Source organism: Leiobunum rupestre, chromosome 4, assembly GCF_980474605.1.
Source record: "Leiobunum rupestre chromosome 4, qqLeiRupe1.1.hap1, whole genome shotgun sequence".
In the NCBI taxonomy this organism is placed as follows: Eukaryota; Metazoa; Arthropoda; class Arachnida; order Opiliones; family Sclerosomatidae; genus Leiobunum; species Leiobunum rupestre.
The window spans coordinates 9,055,752-9,083,536 of NC_143387.1; the positions used below are offsets into that span (position 1 = coordinate 9,055,752).

The 27,785-nt window shown below is 33.9% G+C and overlaps 1 protein-coding gene across 3 annotated transcripts in view; it reads right to left on the reverse strand.

Annotated features, from left to right (window-relative positions):
- Window positions 1-27,785, reverse strand: part of LOC149946013 (ATP-binding cassette sub-family C member 1-like) — a 40,589-nt gene that overhangs the window by 6,270 nt on the left and 6,534 nt on the right. For 2 of the 3 annotated variants that reach the window (XM_090172095.1, XM_090172094.1), the window contains 19 exons: window positions 26,921-27,058; window positions 25,506-25,649; window positions 24,157-24,215; window positions 23,972-24,100; window positions 22,540-22,731; window positions 20,885-21,059; window positions 19,175-19,429; window positions 17,193-17,396; window positions 12,277-12,423; window positions 9,709-9,796; window positions 8,200-8,387; window positions 7,637-7,813; window positions 6,614-6,781; window positions 6,342-6,544; window positions 5,947-6,055; window positions 5,365-5,889; window positions 4,161-4,360; window positions 2,841-2,967; window positions 810-1,058 (listed from right to left, as the gene is read on the reverse strand). In XM_090172095.1, the coding sequence (XP_090028221.1) occupies window positions 810-1,058; window positions 2,841-2,967; window positions 4,161-4,360; window positions 5,365-5,889; window positions 5,947-6,055; window positions 6,342-6,544; window positions 6,614-6,781; window positions 7,637-7,813; window positions 8,200-8,387; window positions 9,709-9,796; window positions 12,277-12,423; window positions 17,193-17,396; window positions 19,175-19,429; window positions 20,885-21,059; window positions 22,540-22,731; window positions 23,972-24,100; window positions 24,157-24,215; window positions 25,506-25,649; window positions 26,921-27,058 (3,477 nt within the window). The remainder of the gene's footprint in view (window positions 1-809; window positions 1,059-2,840; window positions 2,968-4,160; window positions 4,361-5,364; window positions 5,890-5,946; window positions 6,056-6,341; window positions 6,545-6,613; window positions 6,782-7,636; window positions 7,814-8,199; window positions 8,388-9,708; window positions 9,797-12,276; window positions 12,424-17,192; window positions 17,397-19,174; window positions 19,430-20,884; window positions 21,060-22,539; window positions 22,732-23,971; window positions 24,101-24,156; window positions 24,216-25,505; window positions 25,650-26,920; window positions 27,059-27,785) is intronic. The other variant, XM_090172096.1, reaches the window with a different exon arrangement.

Sequence of the window (27,785 nt, forward strand, 5' to 3'; positions counted from 1 at the left end):
TTTCTTTGAACAATTTCGACAGCACCCTACAACTTTCTCATTGAAGCCCAGTTCGCACTATACAATTAATTGGGCCACTTAATTGAAAACCACTAGTTGTGAGCAAGAAAATTGTACAGTGTGAACAGAAAAAGGTGGAACAATGGTTACAATTTGTCTGTTCACACTATTCAATTTTCTTGCTTACAATTAGTTGGTTTCAGTTAAGTGGCCCAATTAATTGTATAGTGTGAACTGGGCTTGAAACGTTGTTCCTAGAACCTACAGGTGAAAACATATTTTTTACAAAAACCCGAAATTATTTCCGATTTTTCTGAAATTTAGGATTTATGACGATCCCACACTAGAAATAATGCCCTGAAAATTTCACAACTCTATCTCTTGCAGTTTCTGAAAGCAATGCCCAGTCAGAGCAAATCAAAACACCCGTATTAATAGAAAACGGAACGGGAATGGCACAAAAAATACAAAATATCATTGTCTCCGAAATTTCTAGGTCTCGGGGTTATAGAGTTTAACGTTTCCTTTTAAATTTCAAGATGTTGTATTAAAAGTGGCGTAAAACCTGAGAATAGTTATTTTGCTTTTATATAAATTTTAGTTTGTAATGTTTATTATTTTTAAACCCATATATTTCAGTACTTAGTGTTTTAAAATATTGTGCCTTTTTAAATTGTTACAAAATACCGAAATTCCAAAAAAAAAATGTATTCTGTAAAGTCTTTTGCGTGTACAATAAACGGCTACCTGCTAGATGTTTAGTTTAAAATTAAAAAAATAATAGATTTAACAATATTAAGAATAGAAACCTTTTCCTTGGAACGTATTTCGAAGGAGATGTTATTCAAGACAAGATCAAGTCCTTCTCTGTATCGAGCGCTGCATTGTCGGAAAACTATTCGACCTTTCTTCGGCCATGACGGAGGTAGCGTGAGATCGGTGGTTTCCCGGGGAGCTTCCGAGGACAAATGAGAGTATTCGTGAATGCGCTCCACTGAGACACTTTGGTTTTCAGCGAACAATACAAATTTCACCATAATAGGAATAATTTGAATAATCTAAAATTGAAAATGTTTACAGTTACTTCTGTGTTAGCTCCTGATTGTAATTTGATCGAATATTATAGCAAAAAGTATATTAGGAAATAACAATATATGTTTCAATGCATATCACGGTACTGCTCAAGGCATCCACTAAATACCGTCTTCACTAACGAATTAACATTCTAAAGGTTTTCACTGCTAAGAGTGCTATCGTTTTATTGAGCCGGAAGCGTGGCTCAATTTATTTTTATGATTATGCTACAATTTTGGAAGCTGAACAAGATTTTTATTTTTGTATCGAGGATAGAGCGTTCTATAAAATCAGTGTGGTGTGCTTTCCCCCTTTAAGTTCGGAGGAGGTGAAGGTTTGGCCGGTTTTTTGCGTGAGAGAAAAATATTTATCTGGCAAACCCGTAAGAAATTGAGAGCAGTCGATTTTTATGAGTAGCGTAGTTGCGGGCCTAAGCTTCTCTAATTTCCGGCTTTCCGCGCCGTTTTTCTTATTTTAAATGATTTTTGTAATCAATGTATGATAGCAATTGCAAAATACTAGTCCCAAATCCATGGGTTTAAAAAGAAACTTAGATCATGAAAATATTCTTAACCCCAAACATACTTCAACATCTAGGGTTCCTCCTACAACTCCGAAAAGGTACGTCTCTAAAATATTCATATAAAGACAGGACATAAGCTGAATTCTCTTAAACCAAAGAATAAAAAATGTTGTTGGTCCTGCTGAACTAGCTCTATAGTCTGTTTGGCCGGTTTTGGGCCGATTTTATAGAACGCTCTATTAAAGACATGGATGAGAAAGGAAAGTGCTGTTTTATATTTTTGTCTCTGAACTATTTTTCTATCTTAAGTAACGAAGTAAATTGGGAAATAGTTCGAAGGAAAGAGAACAATTATGTTTACAATCGATTTGTTTCTGTTTTTTTTTGGAAACTCTGGTTACTTCATATCGAAATTAAGCTATATGGAAATTTGAAGCTTCGAAATCATAATTTACTTTCCATATTCAAATTGAATAAAAAACATAAAATATTGTGAATATGTATTTATTATACAGGTTGTGTCAAATTTCTCGAATAGGCCCTTTTCTCAAAAAGTGCAGAACCTAGAATTACGAAAATTGAAACAGGGAACTCTTTAATTTGTAAATTTCAGTGAAATTAAAGAAATGTTCATGGTTCATTTATTTATCGTGATGATAGGCAAAATATTTAAATGTTAAATTTTAGAATTCGATGACATTCCTTTTGGCCAATTACATATGTCTTTGGTTCCGGCATGATGGTATGCCAGAGCATCAACATCGTAATGTTGTTTAACATCTAGAATTGCATCTCTTGACATATCTCGGTTGAGCTTCATAAATGAACAATTTTACGAAAAGCTGGAACTCTTACGCCAAAGAATCATTGAACCAATTATAACTCTGGATATGATACAGAAGTCATTAATTAATAAGCTGTATCGTGCTCGTGGTAAGACCGGTTTTGCAACCGATGTAGGAATTAAAATGTTTGTGTAGCGCCAACCTTTTGGCTATGACTTTATGGCCAAGTAAAAGTAGATCATTTTGGATCGAACCAAAGTTTTTGAGTATGCCATACAACTTTTTGTATTTTTTCACAGTGAAAAACTGGATTCTACATAATCGTGAAATATTTTTCAATTTCTCCGCAATTTCATATTAAATTTATTAATTTATGGAAAACATGTAATCTGAAAGTTTTTGGAGGGAACCGCCTAATCGCCAATACGAAATGTAGTGTGAACAGATTGCCAACTTACGATATTGACGTTTGAGATGAGGAACCCAACAACTCCTGGTGAGAGGCTTCCTTTAGCGATAGTGGTAAAAATTGCAGCACAATACAGAAGGAAGTTCGCTATGAGTGCAAGTCTTATGTTCAGCCAACTGTTTAACATAAAATTTTGTCTTTTATTGGAAGCACGTGTATTCTAGAAGGATCAAAATGGGTCTTTTGGTTTCCAGCTTTTTCTAAACCATTTGGTTCTTGAGATAGATTTTAAATGACCTTGAAGACAACCTTCAAGTTCAATTGAATGTTCATAGTCTATGATCTCCTACCATGATTAGTCTATCAAAACAATTTGGATACAGTAACGCAAATAATTTTTAACTTATTACTATTTCTATTTTTTACATAATGCCCTAATGGTCTAGGGGGATTTTAACAATTGTATTTGTTCCTTATTCCTCAATTTTATCCGCTTCTTATTGATCAATTAAGATCGCTTTAATGGCACACACTTTTCCGATTGGAAATGAGTTTTTAAGCTTGAAATTAATTTCGAATGACCTTGAAATACGTGGTTCAAAGTCATTGAAATTTCCATTGTTGAAGTTCTTTGATTATATTTTTTATAAGCTTTATACTTCACTAACCCTTTCCGCAAGAAGTTAACGAAAAGCTATTTTCCTTCTTCCGATAACCGTCATTTCGTTAACCCATGATAAGTTATTACCAAGGTCTAATGAATAATTGTATCTAATGATAAAACTGATAAGAATGACTCGGTAATGGATATCGTTAACGTAACTATAAATATTTTAAAACGTTTTAAATTAAATATTTACGAAACTGAGCCTCCCAAAACATTCAATTAGGAGTTCTGGATAAATTATTCAAATCGAAAGATTCTTTAAACAAGTTTCCATCTTTAATCTAACACCTATTCCATTTATCAAAGATAAAGCGGTTTCTCTGTCGCAGTCGCATAATTTTAATCGTTTAATCGAAGCAACTGCACTCGACACCTAAATCGATTCACACTAATTATCTTGGAAAACTATCTGAAAATGGTGATGTTCTTTTAAATATGTTCGTATGTATTCCCTCTTAAGCTTTTCCTTTTCATTTCAAAGAATAATTTTGTATAAATTACTACTACCCAAGGAAGTGCGCGTAAAGGCTGGTTTTCACTAGCGCAAAAACGCCACAACGGTGACAGTCGACACAAAAATATTCCATTAGGCCTAACGGGAATTTTTCGCGTCGGCGTTCACCGTTGGGGCGTTTTTGCCCTATTGAAAACAAGCCTTTAGAGTACGAGAAAACGAATTAACTTTTTCAATGACTAATTTACCTTCCGGTCATTTCAGTTAAATAGTAAACTGCGCCGCGGTTGTCGATGAGATTGCGACACTGCCCCAGAAATCTAGGAGAAGCCTTGCAGGCTCGGATGATAGTCAAGCCACTGAGAGATGTCGAGAAGTGAGAAAACACAAACGAGTCCCTTATCGATGAAATTCTCTTCAATTGTCGACTGACAGCGGCGTAAAATCGCTATTAGAGAAATACTAACATATATTACGATGCATTTACGAGACTCTGACATATTCAGTCGTAGTGACATAAATAAAACTAATAGTTGTAGCTTTCTACTCCGAGTTTAATCTTAGAAGCAGATTAAATCGAAATATTGTTTGTGGTGTAGGTTGAAATAAGTAAACTATTGCATTTACCCTACGTTTTTTAAAGCGTATCTTTATCCGCTTAATTCAAAACCAAAAAAACACAGTTAGCAATTTCAAAACGAGAGCGCGCGCTTAATCGCAATTATGACTTTTCTCATTATGAGCAGAAACAAACAAGATTTTGTTAATAAGAGATAGAATGGTAAAGAAATCTGTCCGCAAACCAGAGACATACAACGAAAAATTCGATTGAAAAAATCAACTAATTAGAAACAGTGTCCCGTAGGCGCCTTTACTTGAGGATAGATAAATATTAAATATCTTATTTGTGAATTTAAAGGAAATATTATTGAAAATTTACTGTCTATGACTACGCTTTGAAGCGACGATTAGGCTCTAAGCCCAAAACGTCAGACATTTTGGAAAGTATAAAATACCTCTGGGCACAGAAATGGGATCCGAAATATTCTATAATAACCCTTCGATTCTTTTACAGCTTTGTTTGCTTATTAAGCTTGATTATAGGCCTATACTTTTGTCGTCCCAAAACGTTTACACAAAATCCATACGTGATTAACGGTAAAAGTAAGTATAGGGAGCTGTTGGCTCGCTTTTCATGATGGGCTTGCCTCCACCCTCCTACGCAATTTATTCCGGCTACATGAGATAAAAACCTTAAAAGTCGCTAGATGACTCGGGTTGTGCCTTATTTATTAGCCTAAATGATTATAAATTTTAAACTTCATTATTAAAAATAATAATTAATTTGACGATGATAGCGTTGTAGCTCTAAACTTTACTGAAATTGAACCATATTTCATCTTCGATTGTAAAAAAAATATTAGTTAAAACTAAAAAGAATAAAATACTTACCTGAAAAACGACGAATATGGAGACGACCACGATAACGGGTATTGCAAATGCTGGAATTCCAATACACACTCCGGCTAAAGTGACCATAAATAAGATGCTGGTAATTAGAGCCATGCGTAAAACCATCGGTAGCTGATTGTCAACGATGTCGATGTCTCTGGAAAAGCGATTAAGCACCCTTCCCACTGGCGTCGTATCGAAGAAGCTTGTTGGCGAACGAAAGATACTCAACAGCATCCGAGAATGCAATGCCAGCGATGCGCGCAGAGTTGCTACCGTAAATATTATAATCACAAAGGTATACGCCAAACTTTGAGCGAAGCCTAAAGCACCGAAGACGATCAATCGGAAATCTCTTTGGGCAGTGTCCAGGGCATCGCCAGTTTTCGCGTCTTCGCTCCACAATGCCAACCAATATGAAGAATACACGGAAATGAAATTGGAGCTGATGGAACTAGCCAAGATAAGCGTTATTCTGAAAGCCCCAAATTCTTTGAGATAATCGCGGTACACGGCGAATGAAACCTACAAAACCAATGCGGTATTACCAAATAACCAAATACTATAAGCGTTTTTACTTACTGTGCCTTTTTTCATATTTTCCGCGTGAATTATTTGTTCATTTTTCACTTCTTCGTTTTTTGGTTTCTGTCCTTTTACCATTAGAGATTTTTCTTTGGCACAAATAACCCTACGACAGAGAATTGTGTTTCAGATTTAAGACGAATAACAAAATCGGGATTCCTATTTATACACTTTAAGTAAACAGATGAAACTATTAATCAAAGACATAATTTTCGAAGTCGAAAGCTTGAGACAATTGTGCAAATCTACGATTTTTTTCCATCAATTTGGGTACCAAGAAAATGGTATATTTGGACATTTGCACCAAGAAATTAAAGTCAGTCGTCGTTTTGGGAGGCGGCTTCAATTTTGATGTGTGACAGAATGTGGAATTTAATTTTTTTTCTACAAACCAGCGTGGCTCTTCATAGTTATCTATGTTATTTTGACTGCTTGCATTCACATCCATATGATTGATGAAAAAGTCGCGAGCAATGCCGTCAGTGTTCATGATTTGATTAAACGATCCTTTCTCGACAATTCGGCCGCTGTCCATGAAAAATATTTGATCTACTTGTGGTAGAAATGTTAAGTTGTTCGTTACCAGGATTCGAGTCTACATAAAAAATAGTCTTTAAATGGTAGGTATCTTTTCAAATTGAGTGCTACTAAGATAGAATTTCACTTTGTCTCTCAGCAGTCCGTTTGAGCCTATAACTTGGTCAAAGATATGTTTACCAACGTGAGCATCCACAGCACCCAAAGGATCATCCAGCAAATAGATCTCGTCGTCCAAGTACACAGCTCTGGCTAAACTCACTCTCTGTTTCTGACCTCCACTCAAGTTGATTCCCTTGATTATGAAGTATCAATGAGAGTTGAAAAATATTTTTTGTGGAAAGTATCTCTATTAACTAACACATTATTAAGCTAGACCCATTTTTACTTAAAAAGGTATCGTATGTTTTTAATATGTTAAAAAAAAACAAAATAAACACGCGTCAATAAGAAATCGGTCCTCTGTTTAGTTACATCGGTGGGTTTGTTGCCAATAAGATTTAAATAAGAAGTTACGGTAATTACACCCCCAAAAAAATTGATAACATTAATTAATCTCAGCTCTCTAGTGCTCAACTTGATAAAGCGACAACGAGTGGATAGATCAATTTCCTTTATGACGTTAACGGTGTGACGCGCAGCTTTTGATCAATTTCTGTCCTCAGAGGGAACAAATGGTTGGCGCTAGATGGCGCGTGTGTCTTAATATTCAATTCATTTATAATACCCGAATTAAAATATTAAAAGTATAGATGCAAAAGAGGTCAAGACCTTAGCTGAAATATAAATTTTAAATCAACTTCATTTCAGAAATGTTGCTAGATTTCAAGGCAAAACTCGACCAAGTCACAAAACTACAAATGATCCACTTTAGAGTCTCTGAAAGCCAAAATTTATATTGAGATAACTAGGGCATGTTGTTTTTTCGGGTGAGAAATCTTGCTATATATGTCTCTAATTTTCTTCGAATTACCATTATGCAACCATAACGAGTTAGATTAGCAGCTGCTTTCCCCAAACTTTTAAAGTTAAACAAATATTACGGTTTGGCTAGTTGACTTGTTTATGTTAGTTAGATTAGTATTCTCTTTCATGAAAACAGATGTATTTGATATTTTAAGGAACGGAAACTTATATTAGGAAATCGTACGTTTTCGCCTATTTCGGTGCGATCGTAGGCAGGCATCATTTCCAAGTCGACTTCCAGCGCGCAGGCCTTGATCACTTCCTGGTATCTTTCCTCATCCATCGGCTTCAGAAACAAAATGTTTTCTTTGAACGAAGTGTTCAGAATCCACGGCTGTTGTGGAACGTATCCAACGGTTCCCTTTAAATAGAAAATTCATACCATATAAAACTGGATTACGTCCAAAAGCTTTCTTAAAACATTTTTTTCAAATATCAATATTTAAAAGTAATGGTACACCTAGGAGCAACAAACACAACCCCCACACAAGGAGAACGCAACCCGTCAAAAGTCGTGGATTTTCTTGCGTATGTTTTTCATTGGCTAGACGCTTTAGCGCCTGCTGCGTCGGAAGGGGAAAATTCTGAAATTTTCTTCCCCCCCCCCACCCGTAAAACGTTCAGCGTAAAGGCTCGTGACGCTCGTCCAATGAAATTCGTACAGAACCCTTCGTTAGCGGGTTTAAAGGCTAGCTGCGTTCTCCTTGTGTTTGTTACTTCTAGGGTACACAATTATATCAGACTTACTTGAATCGTGACTTCTCCTTGAAGCTTATTCATCTCGCAAAGTAGAGATGCTAAGAGGGAGGATTTGCCGCAGCCAACAGCCCCAACAACTGCCACCAGCGATCCGTTCGGAATGGAAAAGCTGATGTCGTTCAACGTGGGTTTCATCCCTGTTCCCCATCCGAAACTTGCTTCTTCGACGACAATGTCTACGTATGAAATATTAACTCAAGTATCAAACATTTGAGATTCATTTGTTAAAATAATATGTTGTAAAAAAATATTTTCTTTTTAAATATTTAATCGTGAGAGCAAATTCTTACTCAGCTTACTTTGGCTATTAAGCCTTCTACTTTAGTAACAATTTAATAGTTTTTTTTAAATATTCAATAAATTTAATTTTTTTCACGATAATTTATATTTTACTCTTTTAGGTTGAGTTTAGGTTGTTTGAGTTAAAAAAAACCATTGGGTGAAAAGGAAAATCGGTGGGCATAATAATACAGTTGGTGCGATCAAAAATCAGACATTTTAACTGGATTTTCAGTTATAAAAATTTTACGGCATCTTACGTATTTCGTAATAGATAAAAACAATTAAAAACCCAAAAAAACATTTTTGAATTGTTGTTAACAAAAACAATTACACTTTTTCGATGAAGTATGTCGAAATAAGCGATAGCTTATGTCGGTTGTGACCAGTTGAATGGAGTCAATTTATCTAATACAATCGGTCCTTTGCGAAGCTAAATTGGAAAAGTTTCATTTATGTTCCGTAAAATCAGAAGCTGAGCGAACTCACACGATTATGCACAAGACAATCTAAAGTATTTGATGTGGTTGTGCAGTGGCGTAGACAAGTGGGGGGTTCCAGGTCCAGACCCCCCCTTGGACCTACCGTTGACTGTACTAAATTTCCACCCCCTTCTCAACCCCCTCTAAAGATTCACAAACTTGGACCCCACCCTCGACGAATTTCTGGCGACGCCACTGTGGTAGTGAACCTTCATGTTGAGACCATCGCTGTTTGTAGATTATGAGTTGGATATCCTTCAACGTGTTTGCTAGTTCGTTCATAAAGAGCGCTAACCAATAAATCAAACCCTGAGAACGACATTTTTTTGTAGAGTCGCTCGAAACGAATGTAAGGTGTAATTATGAAACATTCGTTAAGTATATTCAATCCGTTAAAGAAGTTTCCGCAACTTAAAGTTTTCACTATATTAAAAGTGTCCCTTTTAACTTTGTTTCAATTTCTCGGGTAGATTTAAATGTTTGTTTTGTAACTTAAGTTGCTGCTAGTAGCACAGCTTTAAAAATGTCACACCAATGCAAAATGTCACAATGAGCTTCCATCTATATTTATGCCAGGGACCGCTCACTCATTGCCATGGAAGGGTGAGCCTTTGGGGCCCTACAAATAACGTTAAGTGCACTAACGAGTTTACGCCACTAATTGGTACCGTAGTTAAGCATCCAGTACTGAAAATATTTACTTCTTTAGTAAAAATTGGTTTTCATTATATCTTACCGTACTGGTTGATATTATTTTTCAGAGTGTAATCTTCAAATTCTTTCGAGTACATGACTTGATTTATCCTCTCCATAGACACTCGTACCTTAACAAAAACACCAATAAACTTAATGATAGAAGAAACAAGTTAAAATTAAAAATGTTTATATTCAAAGGCTTGTTGAAAACGTTTCTGAAAACCACTGCATTTGTTTTGGCTAGTTTTTAATGAAACAATGAGATAACAGTTTTCGAACTGTCTTCCTAAGCTTATAGCGGAATAAAAATACACTATGATTAACATGGAAAATTGAAACGTTTCCTGCTCGCTATTAAAAGGGATAATAAAGCTAAACCCTAAACAAATTTGAAGACATTTAAAAACTTACTAATAGTTCGTACCGATCGGTCTTCGAGCAAACAAAAAGACGTAAAACTCGGACCAAATATTTGTTTAGGGTTTAGCTTTATTGTCCCTTTTCATAATGGACTAATCTACTTATTCGCTAATTTTATCATCCTTTACAATGCAGTCCATAGGTGATTCCTTTTAACTTAACATTGCGTATATACTAATCTCCACCACTCTCCCCCTATTCGGCTTTCCGTTGCTATGCAACTCGTTTTGAAATTTTGAATTTTTAGGCTTAGTTTCTCTATTCGGTGTTATAGTCGCGAGCCAGCTTTCCCGCACGGTACTGACGAGTCCCAAATAGGACGAAACCGGTCTACCGTTAGAATTTCTGGCTATTTAATTTAATTTAATTTTTAGTTTTTCACTCAAAGATCTATTTGGTCCGAGTTTCGCGTCTTTTTGTTTGCTCGAAGACCTTTCGGTATGAGCTATTAGTAAATTTTTTAATTTCTTCAAATTTGTTTAGGGTTTAGCTTTATTATCCCCTTTCATAATGGACTAATCTACTTAGGGGCTGTTCACAAATTACGTAACGCAGAAAAACCACTTTTTGGACTCCCCCCCTCCCCCTCGTAACAAAGAGTAACAAATGGAAAGACCCCTCTTCTTAAATTACGTAACAAATATCGAACCCCCCCCTTAAATTATTATAGTACGTAACCAATAATATGCTGGTAATAAAGTACAATAAGATCAGGTACTAAATTTTATTGTTTGTAATTATCATTTGAAATTACAACTGTATTTTTACGCAACACTTTATACCCATGGGTATGAAATTCTTTTAAACGTGAGTAAACCAATGAAAATACAAATGTTTTTAATAATTGTGACTGTTTCTGAAAATGGAGAAAATTTTATTTTACGATATTAAAAATAAGATGTGTTACGTAACATTTCAGTTAACCCTCCCTCCCCCCACGTAACATTTCGTAACACTTGCCAAAACCCCACCCCCCCTACCACGTTACGTAATTTGTGAACAGCCCCTTATTAGCTAATTTTATCATCCTTTACAATGCAGTCCATAGGTGGGGCTCCTTTTAACTGAACATTACAGGATTAAAGCACTTGATTGCGCTCCCACCCGCTGTGTCAAGCAGACCTATCTTCTGCTTGTTAATAGTTTTACCTTTTTCTCATTTTCTATATATAGCAAAAATACCTGTCAAGGGTCGTAATTTTTATTGTACATAAGATATTTTCATTCGGATTGTGTTTCTGGGAAATGGTTTTTTTTAAAGGTCAGTCTGTTTTGGTTGTTGCGAGCTCCCAACCTCTACCATCCTCATTAGAGGGAGATATGCCATAAAAGTGAGAGATTTTACCTCATTGAAGATGCTGACCTTACGGGGTCATATATTCAATTAATTGCGCGAACTATCGTATGCCCAGTTCAGGGGTCACGTATGCCACCTCAATCTTGAAAACGGCCGATACTAATTTTGGCATGCAATCTCTTTTTGCAAACTTTACGCCATTTTTGATATTTTCAGAAATAGCCAATAGTTTGCAAATCAGATACTAATTTGCGCAAGATTTTTGCAAAATTTATCAGATATTGATAATTTCAATTCTATTTACCTCAGATATCATAGTTTGCAAAAATATACTTTTTTGCAAGGCTTTGGCGAACTTTTCGCGTTCAACATATAAAATTGCAGAGATAAATAAGTACTAAGTTTGGCAGTTTTTGGCGAAAAGGGATGGTATTTTGCAGTGTTAACAGCAAACGTTGGTACACTTTTCGGTGGACCAACACTCGACGGTTGTCGTTCTATTGCGACGGACTAACATTAAATTTTGTTTGGTGAAAAAGTGAGAACAGACTAGGGTGACCAAATAATTTGTATATCGTAGATGAAAAACCGATAAAATTGTAAAGACTAAACGGTTCTTGAGAAAATAATAAAAAATATAGGTTTGGTTTGATATTGTAAGTTAAATATAAAATAAAAAACGTTTAATGCAAAAGGAAAATGAAATGTAAGTTTGTTAGTCAACGTACATAAGATACTTTTTGAAAATTAGTTATTAAGCTATACCTTAACTAAAACCTCTCAGTCCCTAAACTTATTCTAAGTTGCAATAATTTCACAAATAAAATCCCTTTTAAGAGTTTCCCAATTTACAAGGTTTTTAATGAGTATTTAATAGAAAGGCTGAATTACCATGATTAGTCTACTAATAAATTCTGGCAACGTAAATAGAGGAATTTTAATCATGTTAAAGTAAAGCAGGCACAGAAATGCTTTTGATGGCGTCAAGACATTTGAATCATCCATGTATAAGAAAATTGCGAAGCTTGACAAACCAACCTAAGAGGAAAAATATCATTAGAATATAAATATTGAAAGTATTAATATCAAAAGTAATAACATCAAAAGTAATAACTTCAAAAGTATTAATATCCAAAGTTATAATATTAAAAGTATTAATATCAAAAGTAATAACTTCAAAAGTATTAATATCCAAAGTTATAATATTAAAAGTATTAATATCAAAAGTAATAACATCAAAAGTAATAACTTCAAAAGTATTAATATCCAAAGTTATAATATTAAAAGTATTAATATCAAAAGTTATAACATCAAAATTATTAATATCAAAAGTATTAATATCAAAAGTATTAATATCAAAGTATTAATATCAAAAGTATTAATATCAAAAGTATTAATATAAAAAGTATTACTATCAAAAGTATAAATATCAAAATTATTAATATCAAAAGTATTAATATCAAAAGTTATAACATCAAAATTAATAACATTAAAAGTATTAATATCAAAAGTATTAATATCAAAATTATTAATATAAAAAGTATAAATATCAAAAGTAATAACATCAAAAGTAATAACATCAAAAGTATTAATATAAAAAGTTATAATATTAAAAGTATAAATATCAAAATTATTAATACCAAAAGTATTAATATCAAAATTATTAATAATAAAAGTATAAATATCAAAAGTTATAACATCAAAAGTAATAACATCAAAAGTATTATTATCCAAAGTTATAACATCAAAAGTATTAATATCAAAAGTATTAATATCAAAAGTATTACTATCAAAAGTATTAATACCAAAAGTTATAACATCAAAAGTATTAATATCAATATCAAAAATATTAATATCAAAAGTTATAATATCAAAAGTATTAATATCAGAAAAGTTTATATCAAAAGTATAAATATTAATAGTATCAATAACAAATGCAAAATAGTTCTTGATCGTTTGAATACGACATCTGGTTAAATAAATTCAAACTATTCTGAGAATTACGGGAAATCGCATTTTATGCAGAATTCTTTAAAAATTTCCCAGCAATATCGCCGGCTTAGGTTTAGTTTGTTCTGAAATAGTTCCGGTATCATTTTAGTAGTTGAAAGGGTTATTTAATGATAATGTAAGGGTAAAATACTTAAAACAGGTAAGCAATTTATATATATATATATATATATATATATATATATATATATATATATATATATATATATATAACCAAGAATGTATTTATTTATACTCAGGGAGAATGAATATGTCGAGATTATTTTAAGCGTTTCTCCAATTCCACCCGTTGGGCCCCCCCGGTATGCTCCTCCGCTTTAATAAAATCAAATAATACTGCAATCTCATTGGTTCTTAAAAATTACGTTTTTCGACGCGATTAACGCTGCTGCGAGGACGCAAAAATTAAGACCGCCTCCTCCCCCCCCCCTTAGCGTGATGGGGTTAGGGCCTCAACGTGTCCGTCAATAGTCTCGACAAATTCATTCTCCCTGAATATAAATAAATACATTCTTGATATAACAATGTATTTTGTAGATTGGTGTTCATCAATTAACGGTGAAATAGTGAAACCCAACAAAGCCACTACGAATTGGATGAAATAGTTAGCAAGATTTCCTAAAACCTTCAGTGAACAGGATATAATAAGACATAAAAATAATCACTAGTCAGGAAAATATTTTACTAAATTGTTGCGCTATTTATTTGTGGAATATGTGTCACACTGTACACGAAAGTCTGATGATTTGATACGCAAGATCAGTTTTAAGATAACCGACACGCAGCCTACACAGTACTAGATAGAGCTGGGCAATTTCAGGAATATAAAACTGTTTTCCACTTCTGCCATTTTCATATCTGCTAATAGGACAGTATCATTCCTCTCTGATTTTGCACGAGCTTCAGCAGAGCCAGTCATTACAGATTTATAAAATCCGATAAACTTTTCTTTGCTTTCGATTAAGCCTGTATAAAACTGCAACTTCTTCTCGTCATCTTCAATATTGTTTTCTTTGTCTTCCTTATTTGTTTCTAGGGTCGCAACCTTCTCTTTAAGCTCGTTATTTTCAAATATTAACTGTTTAATTTGAGCATCCTTTTCATTGTTAATTAATAAATACTGGTCCTTTATTTACAGTGGTAAACTCATTATTCGTGCTCATTTGTGGTGGTAATGTACTTTCCTCATTGTTAATAATAACATTTGATCCTACCGACAATGTTTCTTCCGGAGGAAGAACCAGATAATTATCACCTCGCCGTTCTGTAAATAAAACAATGTAAATATTTCATAAATTACAATGGATTTATAAGTTAGTTTCCAACCTTTGAAAGGCTTTAACACGTTGAAATGTATCCAAGGAAAGTATCGAGGAAGAAAATCATTGTAATGCTTGATTCGAGCTGGGATGAAATGGTATCCACAGATTTTACTAGTTGGTGAAGAAATCTAGTTTGTTTATTTACTTTTGAACTTGTGCATGATTTAGAAATCATGAGGAGCTGATTGAATCCTACTAATCCATTCCTCATTCAAAGTCTTGTCCCTTGGAAACAAATGAAAGCTAGCTTTGCTGTTTTTCCCACAACCGATAACGCAACATCTTGTCTCTCTCCTTTTGGGAGGTTTTGAAGAGCTTAAAATAATATTATTTCATTAAACATTGCAGATTCAATAATAGAAGCCAACATATTTATCATTTAATTACCTGTTTTGTCTCTCCATCACGTGTGAAAATTGTAAAATGTTTCTAAACTGATTAAGCCTTTCCGGCTTACGGAGCAGACGACTTAAACGGTGCGAGCTAAGCAAACGAAAATCGCGAAAATTTTGATACCCATAATACCTAGTGAATTCCCAGTAGATGGCGTATTTCAAATGATAAAGAACTATTAGCAAAGGTGTAAACATAAAAAAATTGAAGTGTATCTAGTCTTGAAGGACCTACGAATTTAAAATCATAATGGCTTACGAATAGAGTAAATAATAAAAATTCGAAATTAAGGTTAGGAATTATAGTAAGCAGAAAATAAGTGAAGGATGATTATGGTTTGTGCAGTGTAAATATCCAACAAGTAGCTAGTGTTGTTAATGTAAAATAAAATTTTAATAACCGAGTTCATGAGCTCTTTATATTCCCTTTCCCTCGGGTCTAACATGTTCCTAAAATTTATTTCAGATAATAGTCCTTGATGTCACTTTAGATTTTCGTATAATTTAATTATTTGCAAAAGGAAGAGTTACAATGGGCTGCCGTTTTCATAGGGCTACCAAAACTGTTTTAGTAGGGCTGTGTGGTTTAAGGCCATCGAGTCGGTTATCGAGTATCAAATTTTGGTTCATCGAGTATTCGAGTCGAGTAATATTGAAGACGAGTCGCGTAGACGAGTTCTTGATTAAGGGAAACATTCTCTTATTGGAGTCGAGTAACTAAAAAATTCTCGAGTAATATTTTTAACGAGTCAGGTTATCGCGAGGGGCTGACTACTATCTGTAAAAGGTGTACAAGACTGTAGCTTTGACTGTATTAAAATGATAACGTAATCGATTACAGATTTAGCACTACCAAACGTTGTACTTGCTGTAATCGGTGTACAGAATTAAACAAAGTGGTTAACCCCTATTGTTATCGAGTACTTGATTAGGAGCTGGTTTTATTCAAGTAATTATAAAATTAAATTTAAATATAGTATAAAGTAACTTTCAATACTGAAAAATATTCGTTCAATTAAAATGAACCACAGTTTCCACAACTTTGTAGGTACCGTTTATTGCCCCCCAAAAAGTTGTAAAAACCCCTCTTTAAACTTTGAAGCAACGATGATAGAAAAACCAATATTCGATGAATTTAGAGAGCAACTTAATAGAGTAATCAGGTACCCGAATATGTTATTTTTTGGTACTCGGTAATTGACGAGTATTCTCCAATTACTTATTCGAGGTCGAGTTCGAGTACTCGAGCTCCAAAAAGACCGAGTCCTCGATGATGTTCGAGTACTCGCACAGCCCCATGTTTTAGACAACATAAACAATGAAGATGTAATTTAACATGGGGAAATCCCATTTTTAAGGATCACCCACGGACAAGTTTTAAATATTGAAACCTTTTATGTTAAGAAAAACAAAAATTGCCAAATTCATGCATATTGGTGTAAGAAACTATTCTAATTGGGTACAGCCAAAAAATTGTGAATTTACAATTCGGTTAAATATAAGTATCTGGTTATGTGTTGTAAATGCTTTTAAAATAAGTTTAGTATGCAAGGAAATTAAGAATATTGAAAGTAAATTCGACGCTAAATTTTTTTAACTCTTAATTACTTTGGGTTAAATCAAGTAAAATTAAAAAAAAAATATTTTCTTATTACGTTTTGCACTTCTTGGATGTCATTGTATGTAAACTAAAGTTTCATTCACATTATACAAGTTTATTCCGACAATTTCTTTAACGTTTTGTCCCCGTACAATTAGATGCAGTGTGAACACTGAAGCTAAGTCAATTTTGTTGCTGCAACAAAACAATTCCTTTTCATATAATACATTAAGTTGGTAGTACAATGCATGTGCAATTAAGTTCATCGACCAAAGTTGTAAAGTGTGAACGACACTTTACTCAGCTGAATTTGGTGAATTTATCGCTTTCGGTATTTTGCTTTGTTGAAGTATGGCGCTGTAGTTCAATCCAAGAAAAGTATGCAATACTTTTGGTTGATTATTTCGAAACAGTTTTGTCACTCTTGAACATTAAATACAAAATAAGACATTCTATTAGGTCTTAAAAACAAAGGGTACAAACCAAGATTGGCGTTACGAGCAGGAGTGTCATTGTCACTGCTTGAATAAATAACTGCTTTCTAAGAATACCGACTTCTCTCTGACGAAACTCCAAAATGATCTCTTCAAAGGATTTCTCCCAAGCGTACATTTTCAAGACCCGGATTCCATTCAGAATCTCGCTCATTATTTTCAATCGTTTGTCTTTGATTTTCATCAATTTTTGCTGAAAAATAAATTATGATTAATAAACATTTTGCCTAAATCAGAAATATCGTAATATACAATAAAATATACTGAACATACGGGATAATGAAATAGAAAAAATATCTTTATATCATGAATTAATTGATATACATAGAGAAATATAGATCTTCATGTAGCTATACATTTCACGGCATCAACATGTCGCAGGGGTAGGACTTCCTACTCCGCCCAACAGTCCTAGCCAAAATAAAATCACGTGTTCGGGAAGAGCGGCTCTCCAATTGGCCAATGAATAGCCAATGAGAAACTAGAGTTCAAAATTGATGCCGTTGCTATAGGCGGATTGCTAATTGGAGTCTTTGGATACCGGCTTTTAGATCGTCTTAACGGGTGTATATGAAAAAATTCACTTTTCTATTGATGGAAAATGCCTTAAAAATTACAGTTAAAAGAATGTACACATTAAATTTTGAATTTCTTTAATCAAGAAACTAAACCAAATGGATTTTATTAAGAACAGTTAAAATGAGTTCAAAAGAAAAATTTCCGCAAAAAGTGACTTTTAGAAGCTTACGTTAAATTTAATTGATCTTGGTAAAAGTTACGTCTCTCATCATATGCTCAAGAATTCTTTTAGCTTTTTAAAAATGCAGAAACAAGACGATCATTCCGTCCCAAATTTGTTCCTCTGAAATATTCTTTCATCATTAACGGGAAAACTCTCAGTCCCCAAAATTTATTATTAAAATATTATAATATATATATTATATATTAATATATTAAATATAATTATTTTATATTTAAACATATTTAATGTGTTTGTAAAGAATAGGATAAATATTCTGTGCTAATTCTTCGCGAGCAGCAATAATTTTGTATTCGTGGAAACTATAAGTAGGTACGTCGCAGTAGAAGAAAAGATTAGTGCTGATTCAAATGAAGCGTTCCTAAATTAATAGTTGCCTTTATAATGTAAATAATAAATAACCGGAGCTTTCATTGACTTTATTCAGAAACGGCGCCACCAGATTTGTGTTCTGAATCCAAAGATCTATTTCTCTCATCACTAAATTCGCAGCAGAAGCAGATATAAATAACCCTGTATGACAGTGTCATGGAAAGCGAGGGGTCGGACATTTGTACAAAATCCCGTACACTTCTCAAGAAATCTCCGACGAAATCGCGAAATCCCTGACGAAATCGCAAAATCTCTGACCAAATTTCAAAATCTTGGACGAAATCATGAAATCTCAGACGAAATCTCCGACGAAATCGCGAAATCTTTGACGAACTCACGAAATCTCAGACGAACTCTTTGACGAAATCACGAAATCTCAGACGAAATCTCCGACGAAATCGCGAAATCTTTGACGAAATCACGAAATTTCTGACGAAGTTGCGTAATCTTTGACAAAATCGCGAAATCTCTGACAAAATCGCAAAATTTCTGACGAAATCGTGAAATCTCTGACGAAATCGCGAAATCTTAGACGAAATCGCTAAATCTCTGACGAAATCGTGAAATCTCTGACGAAATCGGGAAATCTTAGACGAAATCGCTAAATCTCTGACGAAATCGTGAAATCTCTGACGAAATCGTGAAACCTCAGACGAAATCGCGAAATCTTAGACGAAATCGCAAAATATCTGACGAAGTCGCGAAATCTCTGACGAAATGTCGAAATCACAGAGATTTCGAAATCCCATACGCTTTTTTTGGGAATGTCCGACCCCTCGATAGAAAGTGTTATTTCTCAATAAAGTAATAAAGTAAGTAAATAAGTATAGCTAACTGACCTGCAAAATTTTTACTTTCTTAGCGACCACTGTATTGAGAGGTATAGTAATTGTGATTATAAGTAATCCGGCAAAGGTCGCAGCACCGATCTCGGTCCACAGCAAGTAGAAGGCGATGGCTATTTGGAAAGGAGAGGCCCAAGCCGCATTCGTTTGTTTAACAAGCATGTCAAACTTGGATGCGTCCACGGACATAGTGTTCAATATTTTCCCAACAGTTAGATTATTTCGGTCGGTGTTAGAAATTCGAAGTGCCTGCAATGGAAAAGAACACTTTAAAGAAGTCAGTATTCTTTAAATATAGAAAATCAGATGAAAACTCTAATTATAATCAAAATTAATGTAGCAAAACATAGATTATGATTCCGTTTTTAAAATAATTTCAATCCATTAGAAGAGTGGTTAAATTGGGACTCTAAATATAATAAACCACCGAAAATTTCCATGAAGAATGAGCGATGATCAACCGATAAAAATAATTAGAGTTATGAGCAATCTCAATGTTTTTACGCGACTAACATTCCAAATAAAATTCGAATGCACGAACAACGACTTCGAAAATTTCGCGGTCAAAAATTGGTTGCCATATACTACGATGCTAAACTTTCAAGGGAAAATATCAGAATATTGGTTCAGGTGAAAACAAAGATTTTGTTAATGTTAACACAAAATGTTTAGTATTTGTAAGAATATCGTTATGTCCATCGCGTTGGAAAACTACATTCAAGAAGGTTCAGCAAATTTGAATGGAAAATCCCCATCTTTCCGCATTTCAATCTTGATGAAAAATACTGCTGAAGATAATAACGACAGGCCCGCCACATGAAATGTCATAAGCTTCGATTAAATTATCAGTATTCATGCAAAATACCAGTTTCAATTATAGAAGGTAATGATTACCACAAACTCGTTAAAGCATCGTTGACACTGAAAATAGTTACACGTGACATAAAACAAAAAATATTATGTAATTCTAACACGTGCCAATTAATAGATTTGGCAACAGTTAATCCAACCGCCAATTAGAAAATATTGGATTTAATTAAGACACGTGTATTCCAGGTGAAATTGGTCGATAAATGTTAGAAACTAAAATAAAAATTTTAACCATATATCGAATTTAATTTAAGTATAGAAATGTTTAACTGTCTCGTTTCATCTTGTTGACCTTAAAATACATATTTCCTTTAACTCGTAAGTGTATAAGCGGAATTATCAGCCGTAGTTAGTAAGCTCATTTTATATCTTCAATATTTTTAGTATGTATGCCAAAATTTTTAGTATGTATGCCAAAAATTTTAAGAATGTATGCCAAAATTTTTAGTATGTATGCCAATATTTTTAGTATGTATTTTTATGTGTAGTTTAAACGAAAAATGCTATTAGTAAATTTTAGTATTTAACTACTTGAGAAGTTCTTGACTAATCAAGAAACCCTAGGACATAGCCACTTAAAATATAATTGTTGACCTGAACCGATGCGTCAGTCATTTTTACGGCTGTTGCTTTTCGTTGATAACCTAATATTTTTTTAAGTTATATGAATAAGTCTAAGATTTGGTCCCGTTGCATATTGACATTTACGAATAATTTTGGGAGCAAATTATTAAATTGTAAAACATGCAATAATTTTAAATAATGGTCTTAATAAAACAATACCAAATTTTATACATGTATTTTACAAATAGCGGTAACAATGATTTCTGTTACCTTTTGGTACAATGAGTACATCAACGATGACTTCAATTGCAATCCAAGTTTAATTGACTTTCTTACACTGGCCTCTGAAATGAGACACTGGACGACATTGACGAGGAACATGAGAGAAGCGTAGACGATGCCTTTCCACAGAGGTTCGGCGTTTGACGCGAACTCGATCAGTATTCTAGAAGTTAATAAGTGTTGGTTTTTGTGCTGATAACAAAGAATTGCTAATAACAATAGCACTCAATTGGTCTTAAAAGTTAAGTGTAAGAATTGTTTTACATACAGTGGCGTAGCAATGATTTGATGGGCCCGTGGAAATTTTTTCTTTGGGGCCCCTAATGCTTAGCTAAAAATATGGCCAAAATTAAAATTTTATTAAAAATTGATCTTTTATATTTTACACTGTTAAAGTAGTACATGTACGTAGTTGACGGTAGTTCAAAAAATTTAAAATGCACGACGGATACAGAACATATATAATAGTACGTAATTAACTTTCAACAACTATTTTTTAACTGGTTAAAGTTGATATCTACAGTTCGACTAGAGTCTAGGAATAGGAGACTAGGACGAAGTTCATTTTCACATAATTATGTTTCATTATGTGAAATGTTTCTTTCTTGCTGCAAATTGATTGATTAGTTTATCAGTATTTAACTGACGTGAAGTGTCTTGTTCGATTGTTAGCAATGCCAACCCCGATAGCATTTCTTGCTTCATGCTACTTCTCTGATAGTTTTTAATTACTTGGTATTATTAGAAAAAGTAGTAATGCCGTGTAGAGTTCAGGGAAACTGGCATACAAAGAGTGGTTATCCATGATGAATAAATTGGCAAACTCTTTTACGGTTGAAACCTTTCGGATATCTTCTTTCAACGCACACCTCAAACTGAGAATTTCTGGTACAAATGAGTTAGATAAATCTTTAGGATAAGCTTTTACAAGTTTCTCAGCTTGAAAGTTCGGTATCGGTTAATTTTTTAAACTTATCGGGTTTATTACGTTAAATCTTGCGACAATCTCATTTAAACCAGTAAATAGAAATTTAAGCTGATCGATGATAATATCTAAAGTTCGGTAAATATGTTAACTCTAAAATAACTTTCAGGATCCGTTATGCGCTAATCTTCACATAATTCATCGAAATGTTTTTTAATCCTCCTTTGTCTTTTAATTTCAAACTCTGGCCGAATGGACCAGCTCCTCGTAATAACCTTCGCCTCGGTTAACATGTTCTTAAAATTATTCCTAACACTAGCGAGTATATCACGAAACTAACCTAGTACTACTTTATAAAAAAGCCTGATGTTAAAAGGCCCACATCGCCTAAATTATGTTTTAAATCGTTTTATGAAAAGTAAGTAAAGTAAGTAGTTACTAAAATACTAAAAAATATTTTTTATTTTGAAAATGTGTTTCGAACAAGGCATGACGTTCCCGCCCGATGGGCCCTCTCGGGGTCCGAGGCCCCGCGACATTTGCCACCCAGGCCGCCCTATTGCTACGCCACTGTTTACATATATTTTTAAATATTTTAAATATTTTTGGGTCATTAGAATACTTAGGTTTCCTAGCAAATTTTTATCCAGAAAGTTAAAATAATTGTCATTCTATTCATTGGTTTAGATTAGGTTAAGAAATTTACTATATAATATACCTAATAAATTGTGGATTTGCGAAAAGCAAGACGTTGGCGAGCACTCTGAGGAAAATGGTTTGGAAGAGAAGAAATCCAAATGCCCGTAACAGCGAAGCTGATATTCCTGGATTGTGTTCTGTCGGAGGGGTCCTTGTTTTAGTTTCGCTTTCAGAAAGCAAATCTTCCATTTCGTGTTCTTCGAGAGTCATTCTACAGCGAAACAAATGAGTTAATGTTAAGAGTGATTGCCAAAAATAATATAACGTAGTAAAGGTCACGGACTGGCACCGTTCTCTTTGGGCAACACCTATTGAGTAAAATCATGCCAAATTTTTAAAAATTACAAAAATAAATGAGGAAAATTGATTAAAATTGGTTTAAAAGATCTATATGACGCTAAACCTTGAACAAATCTAAGCAAAATACCCCGAAAAAGATCATACATTTTTTTGAGAATGATCATGCAATTAAAAAGCACGTTTCCACACGACTGGGTAAAAATTTGATTTCAAAAAAGTTGCCCTATTATTTTATTACCTAATTATTTGACTTAATTATAAATATAATTTGACATAAGGATTACTTAAGTAGATAAACGTATCAGAAGCAAAATGATAAAAATTGTCAAAACATCCTGACTCGGCAAAATCAGTCCTTAATTAATGTCTTCTATTTCAGTCTATCGATATCAAGAAGAGGCTTCTACACTAAATTAAATGAATGTTACTAACTTGTAAGAGGAGTTACGTTTCTATTGGTCATTTCGTGATGGAGATATAATAAATAAACTTCAATATTAAACATTTCATTGGTGTGACTACATCTTTCATGAGATAGGTTGAAATATAAACCAATGATTAACGACGGATTTGGCCTAGTGAGGGAAGATTAACTAGATAAATCATGTTTCCCGTAACACTTTTGCAAGTTGTTGAAGATTACGATAAAATAATTTTTAATGTATATATAAAAAACCATCCACGTTTTTTCCCAAGTTTATGTCAGATACTAATCTGCCTTGTTTAAGTTGTATAATATATATACTCACCCGAAACTGACTTTAGCGGCTCACTTCGCTACCATTTCATTTAACATGAAGTTTTTATAACTAAATTACTTTCATATTTTATTTATTGTTTCGAGTCATTTCGTCACTCTGCTGGTTATTTCTACTACCCATGCTGGATTTGTCACCTGTCCGGGCTAGGTGGACGCTGGCGTAGGGCACTATGATGATAGGCCTCCGGTGGTATGGTCTCTGTTACTAAGTACACCGGGCTATAAATTCTGACACACTCTGCTGGTTATTGAGATTTAAAACCTCAATAGAAGTCCATACTCAAAAACCAAATCTTTCCGATAGCGTAGGTGCGTATAATTCTGGTGTTATAAAATGTTACTTATCCACAAAAAAGATCTTACTTATTTTAGTAAAACATTGTTTACGAACCTGCGCTCTGGTGGAGAATACTTCCAATATTTCGCAAATTTCTCACTCACTGTGAGGGTTTTCTCCGAGTGAAGTAGGTCGAATATCTCAGATGGCGCCATGGGCGTTTTCCAACTTCTCCAAATAAATCTGAAACCGGATTATCAAATATTTATTTATTTCAGATTTCTTTCGAATGAACTTACTCGGTCAACCAAGAAAAAGTCCAATTTGACCAAGTCGATGCGGTTTCTTCTGGTGATTGCTGCGGAGAAAATTTCATGCCAAATATGAGATAGATTTATTTTCAAAATATATTTAGAGGTCAACAAGCATAGTCCACTAAACTAGGCTAGGGTAATAATATTCAGATATCCAAGGGGCCATCTTAGGTTCAAGTCATCTGGCGACCTTTAATGCTATTAATTCACGTACATTTAGCGAGTTTTTATGGAACTGGAAACCGAAGGACCAGCAGGGAGAAGCTTGCAAACCCGACTCAGAAGGAGACACTGAATTTTTAGCCAGTGCCTCAAGCTGGGATCAAACTCAGTTCCTCTTGCTGTGAGGTGGAAGTGCTAACCCCCCTCCACCCCACTACATTTTCCCCATAAACTTAAAAACCTTACACCAAGTTCGTCCAAACTTTTCTTTTATTCGTGAAATACAAGAGGGTTTCCCGCTAACATACCGTGCTAAGACGTCACTAGACCACGTTAACCATCAGATTAACAAGCTCTCCAAATTCGAAAGTCTAAATCAGCAACCCAGTTCAAAATGAAACAAATTTCTTAGACCTTGCTGAAGGAAGGTCTTAAACGAACTAATGTGATTAACTTTCGCAATTTTCCTTGATAAATTCGTATATTGTTTATTCAAAACGGGTATTTCGAGTCAAAATCTTTTAAATTTTATTCGTGATTGTAACGTGTGGGACAAATTCAGTCCGCTCTTCCACCTGATTAATCAGGGCGAGATATGTGTAACGGCCACGCCAACGGGGGGATACGTGAGGACAGGGTGGGGACACCCGTGGGGGAAGTATTCCGACCACCCGTTGGGGGATTGGTAGTCGTCCTCACACAGCCATCCACAAACTCTGTCTCCCAGACGCTAGGGATTACAGGAGTACGCCACTACTCCCGGCGAGTCGAAATCTTTTGACTTTAAGTCGTATGTTTGCATATATACGGCTCACAAATGCAGATGATATTGCAGACGACTTAATAGTAAAAAAGCATTTGCAGCGTGAATTCTGCTTTTGTAAATTCGGCTCTTTCTTGATTAAGCTCGTTTAAAATTTAAATTCTAAATCGTGAACTCATCAACCGCTAAAATAGGTCAAATTGCCTTTTATTTTTCTAACAACAAGTCATCCTAGCCTTAAAAAATATGATATCGACTTCACAATCATTATATCAATTGTACACGCATACTTCAACCGTATAATATAAAATATCTTCAAGAGTTATGGCAATACCGACCTTCAAAATGGTTATGCAATTTATGATCGCATTTTTAACAATCTTAATTATTATTATTATGCTTTATTTACCTTTGAAGTATTTGAATCGTTGATTTGTTTGTTATAAATGCAATCTCTTCCTTGGTCGTTTAAAAACGAGAGCACAAACATTGCAATGATTAAAGTATAACGGATCATATTAAGTGTAAAGGTGACATGATCTTCAATTACATTCTATAAAAAAGCATTAAATACAAGTAGTGTAAATTGAAAGCAAATTAAAACATGTAAGACAGCCCTCTCCTTGTATAATGACGCCTGTCTCATATTTCAATTCCTAGTGCACCTACTTATAAACCCGTCTGAATTCATAATGCCTCAATAATTTACAAACGTGGTAAGTTTGAGTGGGTGTTTTTTACCTTTTACATATTTGATTTAAAACTATTAATATAATTATCTAGCATGGCTAGCTGTACATTATATCAAAGGCCCATAGACAACCCGGCTTTAAAAAAACGTGGTGTCATGTTAGTTAAAAATTTCAATACTCTTAAAACAAGATTTGGAAAACCCTTAGATTGGCTCATTTAAGTCTTATCACAATTATGGTAAATTTAATAAAAATTGTAATAGTGAAACTAAATGTCTTTTAAAAAATGTATTAGTGAAAATAAAAGTTGTGTGAAATGAGACCTTAGATAGTTGGAATAGTTAAAAAGGGTTATCAAGTATGTATTTAAGTTTTCAGAAAATATATGGCCACAGCTTTAGACTCTGTTATCATGATATCCGGAAACTAGTGTCCGCCCACATGGTGGTAAAGCCTGACAACGTACCGGAGTGTCTCCCCCCTGACTAGGATAAAAATATAAAAATGAAGAAATACGGTTTAGCGTGGTTTTTCTGACTGGAATCACGGGGCAAAAAGGGTGGTATTATGTAAAGAAAAACCTGGTTAATGGCGAGGAATAATACACAAAGAACATTTGTATATTAATAAGTTATATTGTTACGTGAGCTAATAACTATTTGTAATTTTGACCGCAGATTCAAAATGGGTACTTGGACTGATGAATATCGCACATTCAGTGAAATTGCGTTTGAAGTTAAAAGGATCATTTTAAGCTTAGATATATGATTAAATTATACGAATCTGACACCTCACTGATAATAGCTCATTATTGTTCAAGTATTCTGAAGATATTATTTGTTATAAACAGCGTATCTTTGGTTAAATTGAGATTCAAGATTTAAATAACAAAATAAAATCTAAAACATGTTTGAAAACCAACGCTTCTGTATCGTAACAACGTTGCTATTATTCCTATATTGATATTAAATGCTCTATATCTTCAAAAACTATAGCTAGTGGCGTAGATAAAATATTTACACGTGACCTCCCGTAATTTATAGAGACACCTATGGGCAAATTACAAATGCTGGTCTAGGCGGTTCTCTAAATTGAGATACCCCGTTATGGTAGGCAAAGGTTGAAAACTCACCTCTGCTATCGCACTTTTTATGCGCCATCTGATGGTGGCAGTTTCCGAAAGTGTCGAAATAAACCAATAAAAGAGGAGCAAACTGGAAGGTTTAAGAGAACGGGTTCTTTCCAGCAATAAATACAAAATGACCAGAATCTGAAATAAGATTAGTCCTCTCAATTTTCTTTTGCGCTATTTTTAAAATTATTTTTCTGCTTCTGCAGTTAGGAACTTCGGTTTGGTTAACGTATCCTATTGCAACTCAAACTAAACTAACCTTAATCAACCTGAACTAACCTTAATCAACATAAACTAACCTAACACAACCTGAACTAACCTAACACAACCTAAAATAACCTAACTAGAACAACAAATTAGGACACATGCAACGAAAAGGACATAACATTTTAATTTTGAGAAACTCCAAAATTTACAATTGTAATATTCGGCAAATTAATTGAGAGTTCAGGTCATTTCCCTAATGACCATCAGACACTGCGTTACAACTAAGACAGCCATCTTGCATAAATATAGTCGATTAAAAGAATATATGGAGTACAAAATACCGAAACATTTGTCTATCGAAATTGAAGGTCCATAGCAAATACCGGTTGTTATGGGATACTATGTCATAAATTATAGGGCGTATTTTTAGGGTCCTACTGAAATGAAAATGTCTAATGAACATGGGTCCTAAAGAGTTTCATTTCAAAGATATACGCCCTAGGAAATCTGACGTCAAAACACACAAACAACCCTAAAAGTGAGCTACTGTATTCTGTCTTGATCCCAATTGTTTTCTGTTATTACCCATTTTGTTATGGAATTAGATACATTAGTATCAAAAGTGCATTATTTCAATAAAAGTAGGCTATGTGTACGA